The 16,267-nt window shown below is 46.9% G+C and overlaps 2 protein-coding genes across 3 annotated transcripts in view; one reads left to right on the top strand and one right to left on the bottom strand.

Annotated features, from left to right (window-relative positions):
• Positions 1–1,119: 1,119 nt before the first annotated feature.
• LOC118431052 (aldo-keto reductase family 1 member B1-like) overlaps positions 1,120–16,267 on the bottom strand; it is an 18,312-nt gene continuing 3,164 nt past the window's right edge. The window contains exons 2-7 of the mRNA XM_035842130.1: positions 11,605–11,743; positions 10,939–11,087; positions 4,289–4,487; positions 2,841–2,957; positions 1,939–2,127; positions 1,120–1,394 (exon numbers count right to left, since the gene is read on the bottom strand). Coding sequence (XP_035698023.1) covers positions 1,185–1,394; positions 1,939–2,127; positions 2,841–2,957; positions 4,289–4,487; positions 10,939–11,087; positions 11,605–11,743 — 1,003 coding nt within the window. The 3' untranslated portion in view covers positions 1,120–1,184. The remainder of the gene's footprint in view (positions 1,395–1,938; positions 2,128–2,840; positions 2,958–4,288; positions 4,488–10,938; positions 11,088–11,604; positions 11,744–16,267) is intronic.
• LOC118431053 lies at positions 5,101–9,716 on the top strand. Of its 2 annotated transcripts, XM_035842133.1 has the most exons (4): positions 5,101–5,458; positions 5,665–5,775; positions 7,210–7,485; positions 9,442–9,716. In XM_035842133.1, the coding sequence occupies exons 1-4, from the start codon at positions 5,370–5,372 to the stop codon at positions 9,647–9,649; spliced, it is 684 nt and encodes a 227-aa protein (XP_035698026.1). In that variant the 5' UTR covers positions 5,101–5,369; the 3' UTR covers positions 9,650–9,716. The 2 variants fall into 2 exon arrangements, with proteins under 2 accessions (XP_035698026.1, XP_035698024.1); XM_035842131.1 differs by lacking the exon at positions 5,101–5,458 and having other exon boundaries at positions 5,502–5,775.

Here is a 16,267-nt window from a genome sequence, read left to right as displayed (position 1 = left end):
ACTCGACAACAGGCTTATAGTGTGTGAATGAGTCAAGATATGGATGAACACCTCACAGTCAAAGTGGTATTGATGATAACATTTATTGTTGTCTTTATTGCAACTACGAGTTTGGGACAGCATATATTCTTATTCTTCACAATGCAATAGCGACACCTAGCTGAAACTTCCATTATTGCACCGCGGAAGGTGACGTATTGTCACTGGAACGGCTAGGTATTACTGAAAATGCAGAAATGTTGCTGAACAACCAAACCAATAAATAAATGAAAAAATACCACGCGTTTTTGCCGTTTCCTGCCATGCATTTCTTCGCTATTATCTATTTGAAAAAAAAATTAACAAAGAAAGTTGCAAAAAAATGAAGATTAGCTGAAATGTGGATTTATGAAGGCTCGTACTATGTAGAATTAAAAAAAAAATAGTCTCAATAGTCCGCAACGAGGGTTGGGAGCTTCCCAAGTCCTACCTACCTCTTCTCCGCAAGGAGGCGGGGGGAGGGGGCAGATGATCTAATCAAGCCTGGTCTAGTCTCGTATTCTCTCACGAGATTGAGACTAGACCATTCTCCGCGTCCAAGATGTACTGACAGACATCGAAAATTTGGAGGTACGTTCTCTACCTTTAATAAACAGTCATTGTTCGAAGAAAATTGATATTAACTCAAAGTATGAAATAATGACGTAAATGTAGAAATGTAGTACGGTAGATGTCAATATCACAGAGATTGCGTTATCAAGAATATTTACATTTTTAACGCTCTAATATTGTTTATACCCCTGTCACATTATCCACGATCTTCGGGTGTATCGATGGAAGATCGGCCATATTTAAGATCGACAGAGGGTTGCGCGTATTTTTCACCTGAAAACCGTCCCTGTCACATATAAGCCATACTTCGTACCTTGTACAATTGTTGTGTAATAAAGTTATTATTATAAGCGAGGCTCGGGCGATTGCCGCAGAATCGTCGTCCGATCGATTTTCGCCAAATGTGAGAGGGGTATTACGATGCTTTTAACTAATCTCCAAGCAGATCCTACGGTGCCATAAGATAGTATCAAAGCTGGCCAAGGTGTATAGATCAGTATAGCTGGCTAAGGGAGTCAAACGGGCACCTACGGTGGGTTTGATGCTATATTAAGCCATCGGGGATCTGCTTGGAGATTAGCCTTTAACTAGATTCAGAAAGATTCGTGGAACGGCCACTCCGGCACGTGACTGACCCAGTCCAGGTGAATAAAACGGTGCGGGATTTCGAACCCGTCAATCATCGCCATGTCCTCTGACGTCAGCGCGAAGTCGAAGACCCGGATGTTCTGTTGGATCCTCGCCGGCGTGACGCTTTTCGGGATGACGATCGTGCCGCGCTGGACTCCCCAACGAAGGAGCACCTGCAAGATGAGAACATAAAGAAGATTTACAAACTACATATATTGCTTGTTCTTAGTTTAAAGTTATAGGTTGCAAATCTAAAAGTTATCGCTTCGAATTCCGTTTTGTGAAATCGTCATATGGTCTTCGGGATGAACTTAGACAAACCTTTGATTGCAAAACATATCAGTTCCTACATTTTCAAGATCACAAAGAAGCGAGAAGAAGTCGAATTCACTTAGTATACTAGTAGAATGTGATCCTTGTGTCGGTTGACACTGTGAATTTTCTATGTATTTGTCAACTATTCTTTCGTTGCAACCTGTACAGTGGGTACATATGTGCAACAAAAGTCATCATTTATTTTAAAGATAAGGGATTCTCCCGATGTGAGTGGATCAAACCTTACAGTCCGATCTTACACATCTTGTTGTGCAAACCACCTCCACCAGCCCCACGAATATGTAAAAATTCGGAGGGGCGAGTAAGAACAGAAAGAAACAAACATGCCGACACCCGGGATCGAACCCGGGGCGGCGGATCCCCACGAATATATAACGTTACCTGAGCCACGGACTTCCCATACTTCTCAGCGATAGGCTTGAGTTTGGGGTCCTCCATGACAGAAGGGTCTCCTGGCTTAACACTAGTGCGACCAGGGGAGCCCAGCGGGGCGAACGCTGTGAACACCAGACCCTTCTGTTTGGCGAACTGTAGCAGCTGCTTCTGGTTCAGGTAAGGGTGGCACTCCACCTGGAGTTGTCACACAAAGTAACAAAAGTTAACCACAGTAACCCAGGGCCTGTCAGGAGAGCCCAGCAGGCTGTAGGCTGTGAACACCAGACCCTTCTGTTTGGCAAACTCTAGAAGCTGCTTCTGGTTCAGGTAAGGGTGGCACTCCACCTAGAGTTGTCACACAAAGTAACAGTTAACCACAGTAACCCAGGGCCTGTCAGGGGAGCCCAGCAGACTGTAGGCTGTGAACACCAGACCCTTCTGTTTGGCAAACTCTAGCAGCTGCTTCTGGTTCAGGTAAGGGTGGCACTCCACACAAAGTTACAGAACACCTCGTCAACTTGTATTTTAGATAACACGACACTACAATAAGCTTCATGCCAGCATATATTCAGGTTCCGTTGGCAAGACTGCATCTATGGGTACAACCTGGATCTGTTTACTGTTCTATACTTAACGCTGTACCTGTTCCTGTACCTGTACCTGTTCCTGTAACTGTACCTGTACCTGTACCTGTATCTGTACCTGTACCTATGATAGTTCAGGTACACACCTGTAGGACAGCAGGTTTGACCTTAGCGACATCGATGACAGCCTGGATCTGTTTACTGTTCTATACTTAACGCTGTACCTGTTCCTGTACCTGTACCTATTCCTGTACCTGTACCTGTACCTGTACCTGTACCTGTACCTGTACCTGTACCTGTACCAATGATAGTTCAGGTACACACCTGTAGGACAGCAGGTTTGACCTTAGCGACGTCGATGACAGCCTGGATCTGTTTACTGTTGAAGTTGGACAGGCCGATGTTCCTCAGGAGCCCGGACTCAACACAGGATTCCAGCGCCTGGAGTCAACGAAAAACGGTCATGATGATTAAGGACAACTGTTCTGGGTTCGAAAAAGAAAAACAGTATGGAACTGCAAGAGTTTCAGTAGATGTCTTAAAATGCGTCTTTTCCAAGCACTCATACTACCAATTGCCACTTATGCATGTGAAACTTGGACTCTAAAAAAGTCTGATGAGTCTCTCCTGTTGGCTTTCGAGATGAGATGCCTACGGGCGATCCTCAGTGTTTCACTTCGCCACCGAATTCCGAATGTGGAAATAAGAGCGAGACTGGGTATAGAAAACACCATTGTCGATTCCATCAGACTCAGAAGACTAAGGTGGTTTGGTCACGTTGTGAGAAGACCACCACACACACTTGTCCACAAAGCATACTATCAAGATTTCCAAAAGCCCAGGCCACGGGGGGAGACCGCCAAAACGATGGAGAGACCAGATTGAAAAGGACATCGGACAGAGTATTAAGTTGGCGGAGAGGAGTGCGACGAATCGTGCAGTCTAGAGAAATATCACGGAGGGAGCAAGGGGCCAGTCACTGGCCTAGGCACTTAGGCAGGTAGGCAGGTTCTGGGTTCGAATCCCGTGCAGGTGCCAATGTTGTGCCCCAAGGAAATGCAGTACGTTTACACCAGTCTATTCTGTCTACTTATGTACAAATGAGTGCATAGCTTCGGCTAGGCCGTCCCTCGGCTGGGACGTTAAATGTAGGTCCTTTTTGACGACAGACACACTTTGCGCACGTTAAAGGAGAGAACCCACCGCACTTATCAAAGTACTCTCAAGCAGAGGTTAGGCTCCGGCTGTTTTTTCAACGTTTTTTTTAGTCTTTTTTATCGGGCTTTGTATTTTTTTGGCTGTGTCCAACCTAGGTTGACACAAAATACAAAAAAGAAAGCCCGATAAAAACGACTAAAAAAACGTTGAAAAAACAGCCGGAACCTAACCTCTGCTTGGAGAGTAATCAAAAAGATCAGAGGTCCTTCGCAGTGTGAGAGATTCAAACGTATCAGCCAAGTCTTAAGCAACTTGCACCTGCTCACATTTGTCCTTCGATTGCGAGCTACGGAATGCGTCACATTTCCAAACCGGGGACCGGTATTATATACATATAAAAGGCACCAAACTACACAAGACGCAAAGAGAATAGTCGTGGGCATTATTTGTGTATATTGTTACGTATACATTTCTATTTTTCGTTTTCACAAACAGCCCAGCTGGGCGCCGGTTTGGAAATGTGACGTTAGCCTAACAGTATATATGGCTTCTACAAACAAACAAACAAACAAACAAACAAACAAACAAACAAACAAACAAACGTACAAACGAACCTTCCATGTGTCCGTAAAGTGGATGTCGTCCCACATCATTCTCCCCTCCCCATCCTCCGGCAGTAATGACTCTCCCCGCCGGTACGCCATGGGCCAGTGGATGAGGTACAGGTCCAGGTAGTCTAGCCCCAGGCTTCTTAGGCTCATCTTCACAGCTTCCTCCACATCATCCGGGTGGTGGAAGGTGTTCCACAGTTTACTGGAAGTTCACAAATATTTTGTTTGTAACCGCATCTGTAAGCAGCGACACCTACTTAATTAGTCATGTTTGCTGACTTAGGGAGAATAGACGCTGCCATAGCGTAGTTCAGTACCTAGAAGCGGTCAATGACCTTACTTACTCAGGCCTACTGTCCATCCTTGGGCATAGGCCACGAACTAGCTAGCTCCCTCCACCTCCGGCGGCCAATGGCCTTGTACCGAGCAAACTCGTTTAGGGCAAATTTCGGTATTTCCGGACTTGCGCAGATGACCCAGTTTTAGCAGAATGCTTAGGTAGGCTTGGGAAAAGTGGCTGTAAAATTGTTTTTCTTGGGATATGTTTGGATTTTGGAGGTGCATATTATAGGTAAGGGTTGTAGCTTCTATATTATGTTGAAAAAACAGATTTTAGTGATATTTGTGGCTGCAGTAGGCCTTAGAAGTTAGGTGTTTTGGTGTTGTTTACATGCAGTGAAAGGGGGTGAAAAGGTCTCCCACCTATGTTTTGATGGCATATAATATAATTCCGCCGTAAATTTTTTCCTTTTTTTGTCGTTAAATTACTCGTCAGAGGTCGGACAACCATACCAATGTGAGTTTTTCATGTTCTAAATGTCAGGTAGGTGATTTTTGACAGCCTCTTTCTCCCATGATTCCCATTGTTAAGAATATGCATATGAAATACTGAAATGCAGCCTTTAGACCCTGTCCCACATTCTGGACCATCTCCTCATAACTACCCAAACAAGCTCGGTTGTTGATAGTTTACTGTTGATCTGACCACCCAAGGACGTTAAGTATAACGTTAAGTATAGTCTTGGACTATCGATTGCGACACTACATTTCCGTACAGTCCCGCAGAAAACTGTCTGCCGTCAGGATGACCACCATCGCCGCTTCCCTCGTTGTGTGTTTCCTGGTCGCGTTGTCTCAAACCGCGAGTCTAGAACCTCCTCAGCAGTCTCCAACATGGCCGCGTGACTATCTCCTCATAACTACCCAAACAAGCTCGGGTTGTTTACTGATGATCTAACTACTGATTGCTGCCCTACTTTTCTACTGCCTGCGCTGCGTGACTTCAGCATGACCACCATCGCCGCCGCTTCCCTTGTTGTGTGTTTCCTGGTCGCGTTGTCTCAAACCGCGAGTCTAGAACCTCCTCAGCAGTCTCCAACATGGCCGCCAACCTTCTCGGTCGGGTTCCAGGAGGAACAGCACGTTTCTGTCATTCCGCTTAGCCGTAACGCAGGGGCCTGGTACTACGACTTCGCCAACCGCAGAGCAAGGTGGGTAAAGCTAAGGGCACAACCCGCCGTACGTGCCACCTGTCCGTATGTTTTTTTAAAGGCCTTGTCCGCCACGTATTTCTTAAAACTTTCAGGCTGTACATGGCAGGCGCGTCGCCCGTACTGGCACGTACGGGGGGCGCATCTGCAGCCCGATGGCACACAACGTTTTGCCTGCACGTGAAGTTCACGTAAAGTTCTACGGCTTGTCTGTGTGCTCCAAAATCCGTCGGATTACCTACGAATTCGTACGGAGGCAGTACTTACCACCCACGTTTTCAGAAATACGTGGCGGACCTGGCCTCCCCAAAAAACGTACGGACAAATTGCACGTACGGCGGGTTGTGCCCCTAGCTTTAGTTTGACGGGTAGCTTGTAGCAAGAAAGAGAACACTATTAAATCACCTTACTTCACAAGTTCTTGGTATTACTAAGATCTTTTGAGAGCAGTTCCGCTGTATTTACATTTTAATGGATATTTTCCATCACGGTACATTGATTTGATTCAGTAGAAAAGTTAGATAAGTTATCAGATAGTCAAATCTGGCCGATCAACAAACTGACATGGCGCAGAGGACACATTGAAACAGTGTCGTCCATTTTTAGAACCAGTAACCACTTGGGGCATTCATCCTCCACTTAGCAACCAAACTTGATTGACTGCAGCTAGCAGACATGTTAAATGAGGACCTCTGCCGGCACAATTACCCTCGGTTTCTTCTTTTTAGTTTGTTACGTCTTGATAACGTTGAAACGACAACTTGTCGGGAGCAACCACCTGACCTCGTTAATCATTTTTGCTCAGTGCCTTGAGTGGTTGCTTAGGGAAGGTTTGACTGTAAAACCTTGAGGCGGACGAAGTTGTATTTTAAGTTAGATAACCAGACTGACAATGGTGGGCCAAAGTAAACAATAACTTCTTCCCCGCAAACTTTACCTAAGCCAATGAAATGTCAATTGGCAACTCATACGGACTTGAATATCGCCTGACTGATCTTTTGAAGGCGGGTTTGTTTGAACCTTTATTTCGATGTAATTAACAGTCAACCTAGCGAAAACAAAGATTATAGTATTCAACCAAAGGGGCCACTTATTTTCTAACTTAAACTTCTATTTATACAATAAAACGATAGAGATAGTCCCAACTTACTGTTACCTAGGCATTATGTTTACAACAGGTTGTACATTGAACACTATTTAATACTATTTAACACTATTTAATACAGAAGATCTAGTTTCTCCAAGTGTACTTCTAATACTAAATAATGCTCTTTGTGCCTTCTTTTGTAGATGCAGCCATTAGCGATAGTATATGTTACCTGTTGTAACACATAGTGTCTTATATAGTTAGTTCTCTTTCATCTAGCCTAGTTTAATGGATATGTTCAATCATTCTTCATCGGTGTGGTTTAACTTGGTTGTCTTCTATCTAAGGTTCGACCACTCGCACGGCCAGTACGACTCCTTCTGCCAGAGGGTAGGTCTCTCGCCGAAGGACAAGCACGGAGACTGCCAGCTCTTCTTCAGCAGCCTCGGGATGCACGTGCACTACCCGCGCGAGCAGATCTGCTGCCGGGCCTGCGGGGCAGAGGAGGGGTGCACCGTACTCATGCCCACCTGGCTGACGGGGGCGACGTACATGGGGACCGAGACTATCGGCGGGTTGACCTGCCAGGGATGGGTAAAACCCGGGGCGGTGGCAACGGACAGGTTCGTAGTGAATGGTGCCGATACTTTAATCAGATATCAGCCTTTGGGCTTAGTAAGTCGGTGTTGTGAATGCTGAAATGTTGTGCGAGCGTTAGCACAATTGTTTACTGAAGGCAATGAGGTTATTTGAAATTTGTCGCAACTTCTTGCCCGTAGGCTATATGGCAGGTGACGTGAAAAGTTACAGACAAACAGTGTTAACAGTGCGGAATGTGTCTAAGACCTAACTGAGGTTATATCACCTCCTCGCTGAGGGTAGAGCCGTAAATGACAAACAAAACCTTCGACCGTCCTGGCCAGTTTGACGCAAAGGTCGCTGCCTGTTTGTCCAGAGGATCCGGCATGTATACCTAAGGACCTCGTCTCAAAGTCCTGTCTAGATGCTGGGGGAATTTCTGAGCTTTCTGTACCTCTCTTTGTGGTGGCGCTGATTCCTTGAAGTTTTTGAACCTCTCTGGTTCTTTTCAGCGTTTCAGGCCGGAATCCCACTTCTGACACCATGTCTCAAAGCCTTGCCTAGGTCTGGTACAAGGGGTCAGGAGTAGTCTCCAGGCAGATCTACTGGTTAGCCTGACCAAAATCGTGCTCCTAGCAGCCGGCCTTACAGTTACCGCCACCTAGGAGGGGGTCATTAACCCCAGCCAGCGAGGGATTGTTCATCTCCAAGCAGATCCTACGGTAGCATAAGATAGTATCAAAAGCTGGCAGAGGAGTGAAACAGGGAGGGGCATTTCTATTCAACAATGGTGTTGCTGCCCCTCCCTGTTGCCATGTGCTAATGGTTTTACGAGCGACTTACACTGGGCCAAGTCAGTGACCAGCACGTGTCCCAGTTGGAAATTAGCACCAAACAGGAAGGAGGGCAATTAGCACCTACACAGCAAGCACAGTTTGAATGGGAAACAATTGGATGTTAATAGCCTTTGTTCTAGCCGTCTGGAGACAGATTCTACACGGCAAATGTACACCTCTTGGCTGACTACACTCCTTGGCCAGTTTGGTACTATCTTATGCCATTGTAGGATCTGCTTGGAGATTAAGGGATTGTATAAACACAGGCTAATCATAATCTACCGGTGGCGTAAGGAGTTAAGCTGGCCAAGGAGTGTTCTGAGCTACCGGGTACGTCAGAACACTCCTTGGTCAGTTTAACTCCTGTGTGTCTCTGTGTGTGTGTGTGTGTGTGTGTGTGTATGTATGTGTGTGTGTGTGTTTGTGTGTCTGTGTGTGTGTGTGTGTGTATGCCTGTGTATGTGTGTGTGTGTGTGTGTTTGTGTGTGTGTGTGTGTGTGTGTGTGTGTGTGTATGCCTGTGTGTGTGTGTGTGTGTGTGTGTGTGTGTGTGTGTGTGTGTCCGGGTGGGTCAGAACACTCCTTGGTCAGCTTAACTCCTGTGTGTCTCTCTGTGTGTATGTGTGTGTGTGTGTGTGTATGTGTGTGTGTGTGTGTGTGTGTGTGTGTGTGTGTGTGTCTGTGTGTGTGTGTGTATGTATGTGTGTGTGTGTGTGTGTGTGTATGCCTGTGTGTGTGTGTGTGTGTGTATGTATGTAGGTGTGTGTGTGTGTGTGTGTGTGTGTGTGTGTGTATATATAATTGTGTGTGTGTGTGTGTATGCCTGTGTGTGTGTATGCCTGTGTGTGTGTGTGTGTGTGTGTGTGTGTGTGTATGCCTGTGTGTGTGTGTCTGTGTGTCCGGGTAGGTCAGAACACTCCTTGGTCAGCTTAACCCCTTATGCCACGTACCGGTAGACCTGCCTGCAGATTAGATATGCAGCAATAGGCTACTGCAAGGGGTCACCGCCCTTGTGGACTATAGTTCATTGTATATAGAGCTACATAGTGGAATCTCCCAGTACAATGACATTATAAATACCGAATACTGTATATGGCGTCTGTCACGACCAGTGAAAGTAGCTCTTCGGTGAGCTAAACTATATCACTTTCCCTTCGCCTCACAGGTGGTACCAGACGGCTGACGGCAAGCCTTGCCAGTACTGGGAGAAAGTGACGGCGTTCGTGCCTCACGTGATCCACGTCATCACGTTCAACGTCAGCTCCTACCAGCTCGGGCCCATCCCTGCGAGCGTGTTCGACGTCCCCAAATACTGTAACGTCACATGCCCCAAACCATACCACCCCCCTCATGGGGTGCAGGGATCCCCCTGAACTAATATTGGAATGTTGTCTCTCCTTAAGATCTCCCTAAAATAAATTTGGGATCTTCCAAATCTAATACTGGGATGAATACTGTATACATACACTCACACATATATACGTGTGTATTTGTGTGTGTGTGTGTGTGTATGTATGTGTGTGTGTGTGTGCGTGTGTCTGTGTGTGTGTGTGTGTGCCTGTGTGTGTGTGTGTCTGTGTGTGTGTCTGTGTGTCTGTGTGCGTGTGTGTGTCTCTCTCTCTCTGTGTGTGTGTCTGTGTGTGTGTGTGTGTGTGTGCCTGTGTGTGTGTGTGTGTGTGCCTGTGAGTGTGTGTGTGTGTGCCTGTGTTTGTGTGTTTGTGTGTGTGTGTGCCTGTGTGTGTGTGTGAATGTGTGTGTGTATGTATGTGTGTGTGTGTGTGTGCCTGTGTGTGTGTGTGAATGTGTGTGTGTGTGTGTGTGTGTCTGTGTGTGTGTGTGTGTGTGTGTGAGTTTGAGTATAGACCACGATAGTGGACTTGGGATATCTGCTAATGGTATCGCCCTGCCATGCAGACGGCCAGATGACGATCTCTGTCGAACACCGATATGGGTAATACTCGTATGTCAAAATTGAAGGCCCCTTAAAACAAAACACCTGTCGTCTTGGCATGGTATAAAGAATGCGCAGTTCAAAGCGTGAACCAGCCTATAGCTATACAGTAGAAGCCGCTTAATTGCACGGCCTATTTGCCAGTGAATTTCGTGCAATTATCCGACTGGTGCAATAATGCGAAGTTATCTAGCTGGACCGCACCGGTTTGGGATTTGGGGATTCCGTGCAGTTAACCGATGTGTGCGTTAATCCGTTGTGCAATTAACTGGCTTCTACTGTAGTTGCTGACCTGGTGATGAACATGTCTTCTCTCCTGACGACACCCTCGTCGAACTTGACCTTCAGCCCGGCACCTACTTCGTTCTCGTTCCCGTACACGTGTGCGCAGTCAATGGTGCCTGTAGTCTAGTTCTACATGAACAGAATCTCCATGGTTACGCTGACTAGATACTCACGTCGGGCGTGGCGTAACTGGTAGAGCGTTCGGCTCGACCTAGAGGTCCTGAGTTCGATCCCCGCCGAGCCCCCGACGTTGTGCCCTTGGGAAAGGCACTTTACACGACATTCCTCACTTCACCCAGGTGTAAAAATGGGTACCTGACTTCGGTCGGGGAGGTGAAAGACTACCTTTACCTTCTGTCTGTACCGTGTATGTGGCACTGTTAATATAAGTTACAAAACCTCAGTTGTAAAAAAAAAGATACTCACCTCGTGATGAACATGTCTTCCCTTTTGACGACACCCTCGTCGAACTTGGCCTTCAGCCCGGCACCTATCTCCGCCTCGTTCCCGTACTTCATAGCACAGTCGATGTGCCTGTAGCCGGCGTCTATGGCAACTTTCACCGCTTCGGTTACCTGCGGTTGAAATGGCAGGTTCATTTGAAGTTTTTTTAAAAACAAAAACGGCCCTGCAGTTCCGGAGCAAGCTACCAGGGGGAAGGCACAGACAATGTGCCTGTACCCGGCTTCGATGGCAACTTTCACAGCTTCGGATACCTGGGCGTCAAATGGCAGGTTCATTTGAAGTTTTTTTTAAACAAAACGGCCCTGCAGTTCCGGAGCAAGCGCTAGCTGCCAGGGGGAAGGCGCAGACAATGTGCCTGTACCCGGCTTCGATGGCAACTTTCACAGCTTCGGATACCTGGGCGTCAAATGGCACGTTCGTTTGAAGGTTATTTTAAACAAAAGCGCCCCGCAGTACCGGAGATAGCTGCCAGGGGGAAGCGCAGTCGATGTGCCTGTAGCCCGCATCGATGGCAACTTTCCCCTTGAAGTCTAGAAAAGTAAGTCAGTAAGTATAGTAGTAGTGACACATGTTTATAAAGCAACTGAAATTTGAAATATGGAACAACACATACTTTTCTTTAGTTACCTGTGTCGGTTTTGCCTGCGAGGTGCCGAGACCGAGAACTGGCATCTGCTGACCGGAGGGGAGTTCCACGGTCGGGGCGGACATCCTGGTCGTACTTTGCCGGCGGCGTTCGGAGGTGGGCGGGGCTTTTGGGGTCCCCCTGTTGGATTGAACGTTAAGGTGAACACATAAACAGTTGCCACAATTTCACAAAGCTTTTGCCTTTTGATGAAATCATTATACAGAGCGTCGGGCGGTTCATTAACCACTGCCTTCAAAGAAGAAGTCAAACCCGACAAAAGTATACATTGTATCATATAGTTGATTAGACTCTAGTGTTATGTATCACACTATATACTTCTCTTAGTCCTTGAGACTGTACATGTGACCATCCTTCGGGCATGATTTTGCAAATAAACATCTCAAACATAAAATGCTGGCTCTTTGCGCTAATGCGTGTGGACACCTTTGTCGCCAGGAGGCGTAAGCTGACGCACTCATTTGCGACTCGCCTCCTGGCGTCAGAGAACGACATTATTAGAGTGCTATCATACTCTGATGTTGTTCCACAAATAAGTTCTGGAATAACTATTGTCACGTCCTACACAGACCACGTACACGAGATACAGTGTGAATCAGATACAGTTTTTAAAAATAATTTTAAGTAGTAGATTATTGTTTTTCTAAATACACTGTCAATTGTCCGTCCTTATGGGCCGTAGTGCCTGACAATAAGCAGACAACAAAAATCAGAGCATTTTCTGGACCGAAAGACAGGCAGGAAGATTGGATACAATTATTGTTGGGACAATAAGAGGTGCAAAGCTAACATACTTGTAGTGACGTTACCCTATCTACCCTGCACATATTACGTTACCGTGGACAACAGTGTGCATTTGTGTTTTGGTACGAGAAACAGGTACATTACGTATACATATAATCGGGATGGTGGAAGGTGTTCCACAGTTTACTAAACATGAGAAATATGTGTGTTAGAGGTATCTTATATCTTTAATTTTATTTTATCAAGATTTCAGATTGAATATAACAGTTTCATATTAGTATCTGCATTTGTTGCCCCCAGATAACCCCGCGAGGGGCAGAGTAGGGGGGGAGCTGAGGCATACAAGAACCATGGGGCATTCACTTCAAATCACCCGGATGGAGGCCTGGCGAACCTCCGTTTCGTATCAGCCAAAACATGTCAATAATTGCCGATTCCTCGGCAGATGGACATTATCGGAAGAAGAAGATAGTCGCTAGGAGACGCATGTAGACGTCCCAGACGTGCAGTGTACTAGATAGTAGCTAGGAGGCGCGTGTAGACGTCCCGGACTTACAGTGTACTAGATAGTAGCAGGCTGAAAAGCAGGTCAGAAGGGACAGGGACAGGAGGGAGGCGCGAGAGGAGTGACTAATGGAATCAAGACGAGGGTCTAACAATTTCAATCCTCTCCCCCCCACCCAACCTCCGTTTTAACAGAGGAAAATGGATTCCAATCATTTCGCCGCGCGACTCCAGGCACTACCCCATAGCTTCATATGGATGAGCCAATTACTGCATGGGAAGAATAGGTAACTGTCTTGAGAGACGAGACCCGGTCTGTGTAGCACGTCCTCTTCGCCCTGGCGAGCGTTCTCTGTATCAGGTTTCTTCAGAATTTCCAGATGTTACAAGACTGTTTGTGAAAAGCCTTCTGTCTTTAGGTAACCAATTGCCATTGTTTGTCTGACCTGATTACCCGAAGCACATCATGTGGCAAAGCAAACTCACGAGGAGGGCGTCAGCACTTCTAAAGGTCGTTTTTCGATCGACAATTGTGGCAGTTTGGAAATGGCGTGATCCGCGCGTTGTCATGGCGACAGCTAGTAAAACGGTGAACACGAGTGTGATGTTCCGTCACGCATTTCATTTCATTTCCGTCCTGCCACAATCTTAAATCTGAAAACAATCTTGAAAACAAGCTGACATCATCCCACGTGTATTTTCTCGATGTCGTCTCCAAAGTTGGACAACAAGCATCCATACATACTGGATTTGAGCTTGAGCTGCTTTGCCTTTAACCACTAGCAGTTGAAACACGCGCCTGATAACAAAATACAAGCAACTGTACCGCACTCGGGACCGTCTCCTCATAACTACCCAAACAAGCTCGGTTGGTGGTTGTTTACTGATGATCTGACTACTGATTGCTACCTACTACTGCCCTACATTTTTCAGTCCCGCAGAAAACTGCCTGCCCTCAGGATGACCACCATCGCCCTCCCCCCACCCTCCCTTGTTGTGTGTTTCCTGTTCGCGTTGTCTCAGTCCGCGAGTCTAGAACCTCCTCAGAAGCCCCCAACATGGCCGTCAATCTTCTCGGTCGGGTTCCAGGAGGAACAGCACATTTCTGTCATTCCGATCAGCCGGAACGCCGGGGCCTGGTACTACGACTTCACCAACCGCAGGGCAAGGTGGGGTACTCTTGAGTTTGACGAGTAGCCTGTAGCCTCCATGGCAGGATCTCTGAGGCCTTTTTTTCTCATAATGCACGTTTGCTGGCCATTTCCTTTTGTACTGGGTCACTGATTGCCCCTCCGCGGGGCCAATAGATAAGCGAAGGCCGGTAATGAGCGACCCAGTACAAAAAGAAATGGCCAGTAAAATGTATTATGAGCCAGACAACGGCCCCAGAGAGCCTGCTATATGGGCTAAGTAGCTTGTTGCATGCAAGAAAGTGAAAAATGATGACCTAGCTTCCTTTAAAAGATCTTAGTCTTAGTATTATTAGTAAGATCATTTGAAGGCGGGTTCACTGGCAGGTAACTTTTCAAGTTGTTGTTAACGTTGTTGCTGCTGTCAGGTCGAGTGGCACAACTGCAGGGCCCAGAGATCATTGCATGTCTCTGGTCTTGTGGAAGGCAGCCTTGGGAAGGCACTTTACACGACTTTCCTCACTCCACTCAGGTGTAAAAATGGGTACCAGACTTCGGTTGGGGAGGTAAAGGCGGTGTAAGGAGAGGGATGGGCTCCACCTTCCAATACCGTGCCATAGACATAAAGGATAACAACCCGCTGTCCCTACGGCCTAGAAAGACTATGGAACTACCTGTTGTTAGATAGTTTCAATCATTGTACATTGATTTGATGCAGTAGCAAAATTTAGATAAAATAATCTTATACCATAAAAAGAACGAAACATAACCCTATTTTGTATCAAAGGTTCGACCACTCGCACGGCCAGCTCAACTACTTCTGTGACGCGGTGGGTCTCTCGCCGAAGGACAGGCACGGCGACTGCCAGCTGTTCTTCAGCGTCCTCGGGATGCACGTGCATTACCCGCACGAGCAGAAGTGCTGCCGGGCCTGCGGGACAGCGGAGGGGTGCGCCGTCCTCAAGCCCACCTGGCTGACGGGAGCGACGTACCTGGGGACCGAGACTATCGGCGGCTTGACGTGCCAGGGATGGGGGATACAGGGGGCGGCGGCCATGGACAGGTTCGTCGGGAATGGTTTAATTTAGGGGTGGGTATCGTCTTGTATTAGCTAACGAAAGGGTATGCCAAAAAGGCTATGTAAGGGGCGGTATAACCCCGACGATATGTCGTGATGATGATGATGATCGTAACGGTGCAGAAAAAAACGCAAAAAACGTCCAGAAAAACCGGACCTGAAAAAAATCAGTTGACCGGATCTTGGACCGATTACGGTGACGGGGGCGTACAAGCTTCCCGGCATGTATTCCTTTCTCGGCGTATTCCCGGTTAAAAATCGCCAATCGACGTCCCCTGTCACCGCCCCAGAAAGAATCCCCCCCCCACTCAACCACTTACGCCAATGCCCACAAAGTCGGTGAGGGAGGCCCAAGAAAAGCCGGTTTTGCACCGGTACTTAACCCCAGTAGTCCGCATGCTGGTTCCCCTGGATAAACAGGTGGCGACCTTTGGGACACGTATGACACAGATGACATAAGGTTTTGTTTGCCATTTACGGACTCTAACCCTTAAGCTAAGGGCACAACCCGGGCCGTACGTGCAAATACGTGCTGTCTACGTGCCAAAACGTGGGCAACCTTTTGGGATCCGTGAGTGGTAAGTACCGCCTCCGTACGGACTCGTAGGGAATCCGACGGATTTTGGAGCACGCAGACACGCCGTAGAACTTTATGTGCAGGCAAAACTTTGTCTGCCATCGGGCTGCAGATTTGCCCTCCATACGTACCAGTACGAGCGACGCGCCTGTCCTGTACAGCCTGAACGTTTTCAGAAATACGTGGCGAACGTGGCCTTCTAAAAAAAAACGTACGGACAAATTGCACGTACGGCGGGTTGTGCCCTTAGGTTTAGTAAACAAATACACAACATGACAACATTAACCACACCGACAGTTACAAATCTCAAAAACGGATATCAAATCTAAAATTTCGACACTGGTTCATTCATTCGGAATGCCCTCTCTCTTCAAGCTTCGGTGAATTATCATCTAGTGATTTTAATAACTGAAAGATAAGACTGTACAAAATGTTGTGATTTCTTTTATATAATTGAAACAATGTGCCATGGAATGACTTTAAGGTAAGAGTGAAGTCAAATATGCAATATCATTTATGTAACGTCTTGTGTCAGTCTGTCAATGTTCCCCTGCATGTTCGGTCAGTAATGACCCTCGTGACCTGGGATACATGTAACTTTCTTTTACGTC

The sequence above is a fragment of the Branchiostoma floridae genome, chromosome 14, assembly GCF_000003815.2.
Source record: "Branchiostoma floridae strain S238N-H82 chromosome 14, Bfl_VNyyK, whole genome shotgun sequence".
Taxonomy (NCBI): Eukaryota; Metazoa; Chordata; class Leptocardii; order Amphioxiformes; family Branchiostomatidae; genus Branchiostoma; species Branchiostoma floridae.
Note: the sequence above shows the minus strand (reverse complement) of the source record. Positions and strands in the feature narration are given on the sequence as shown.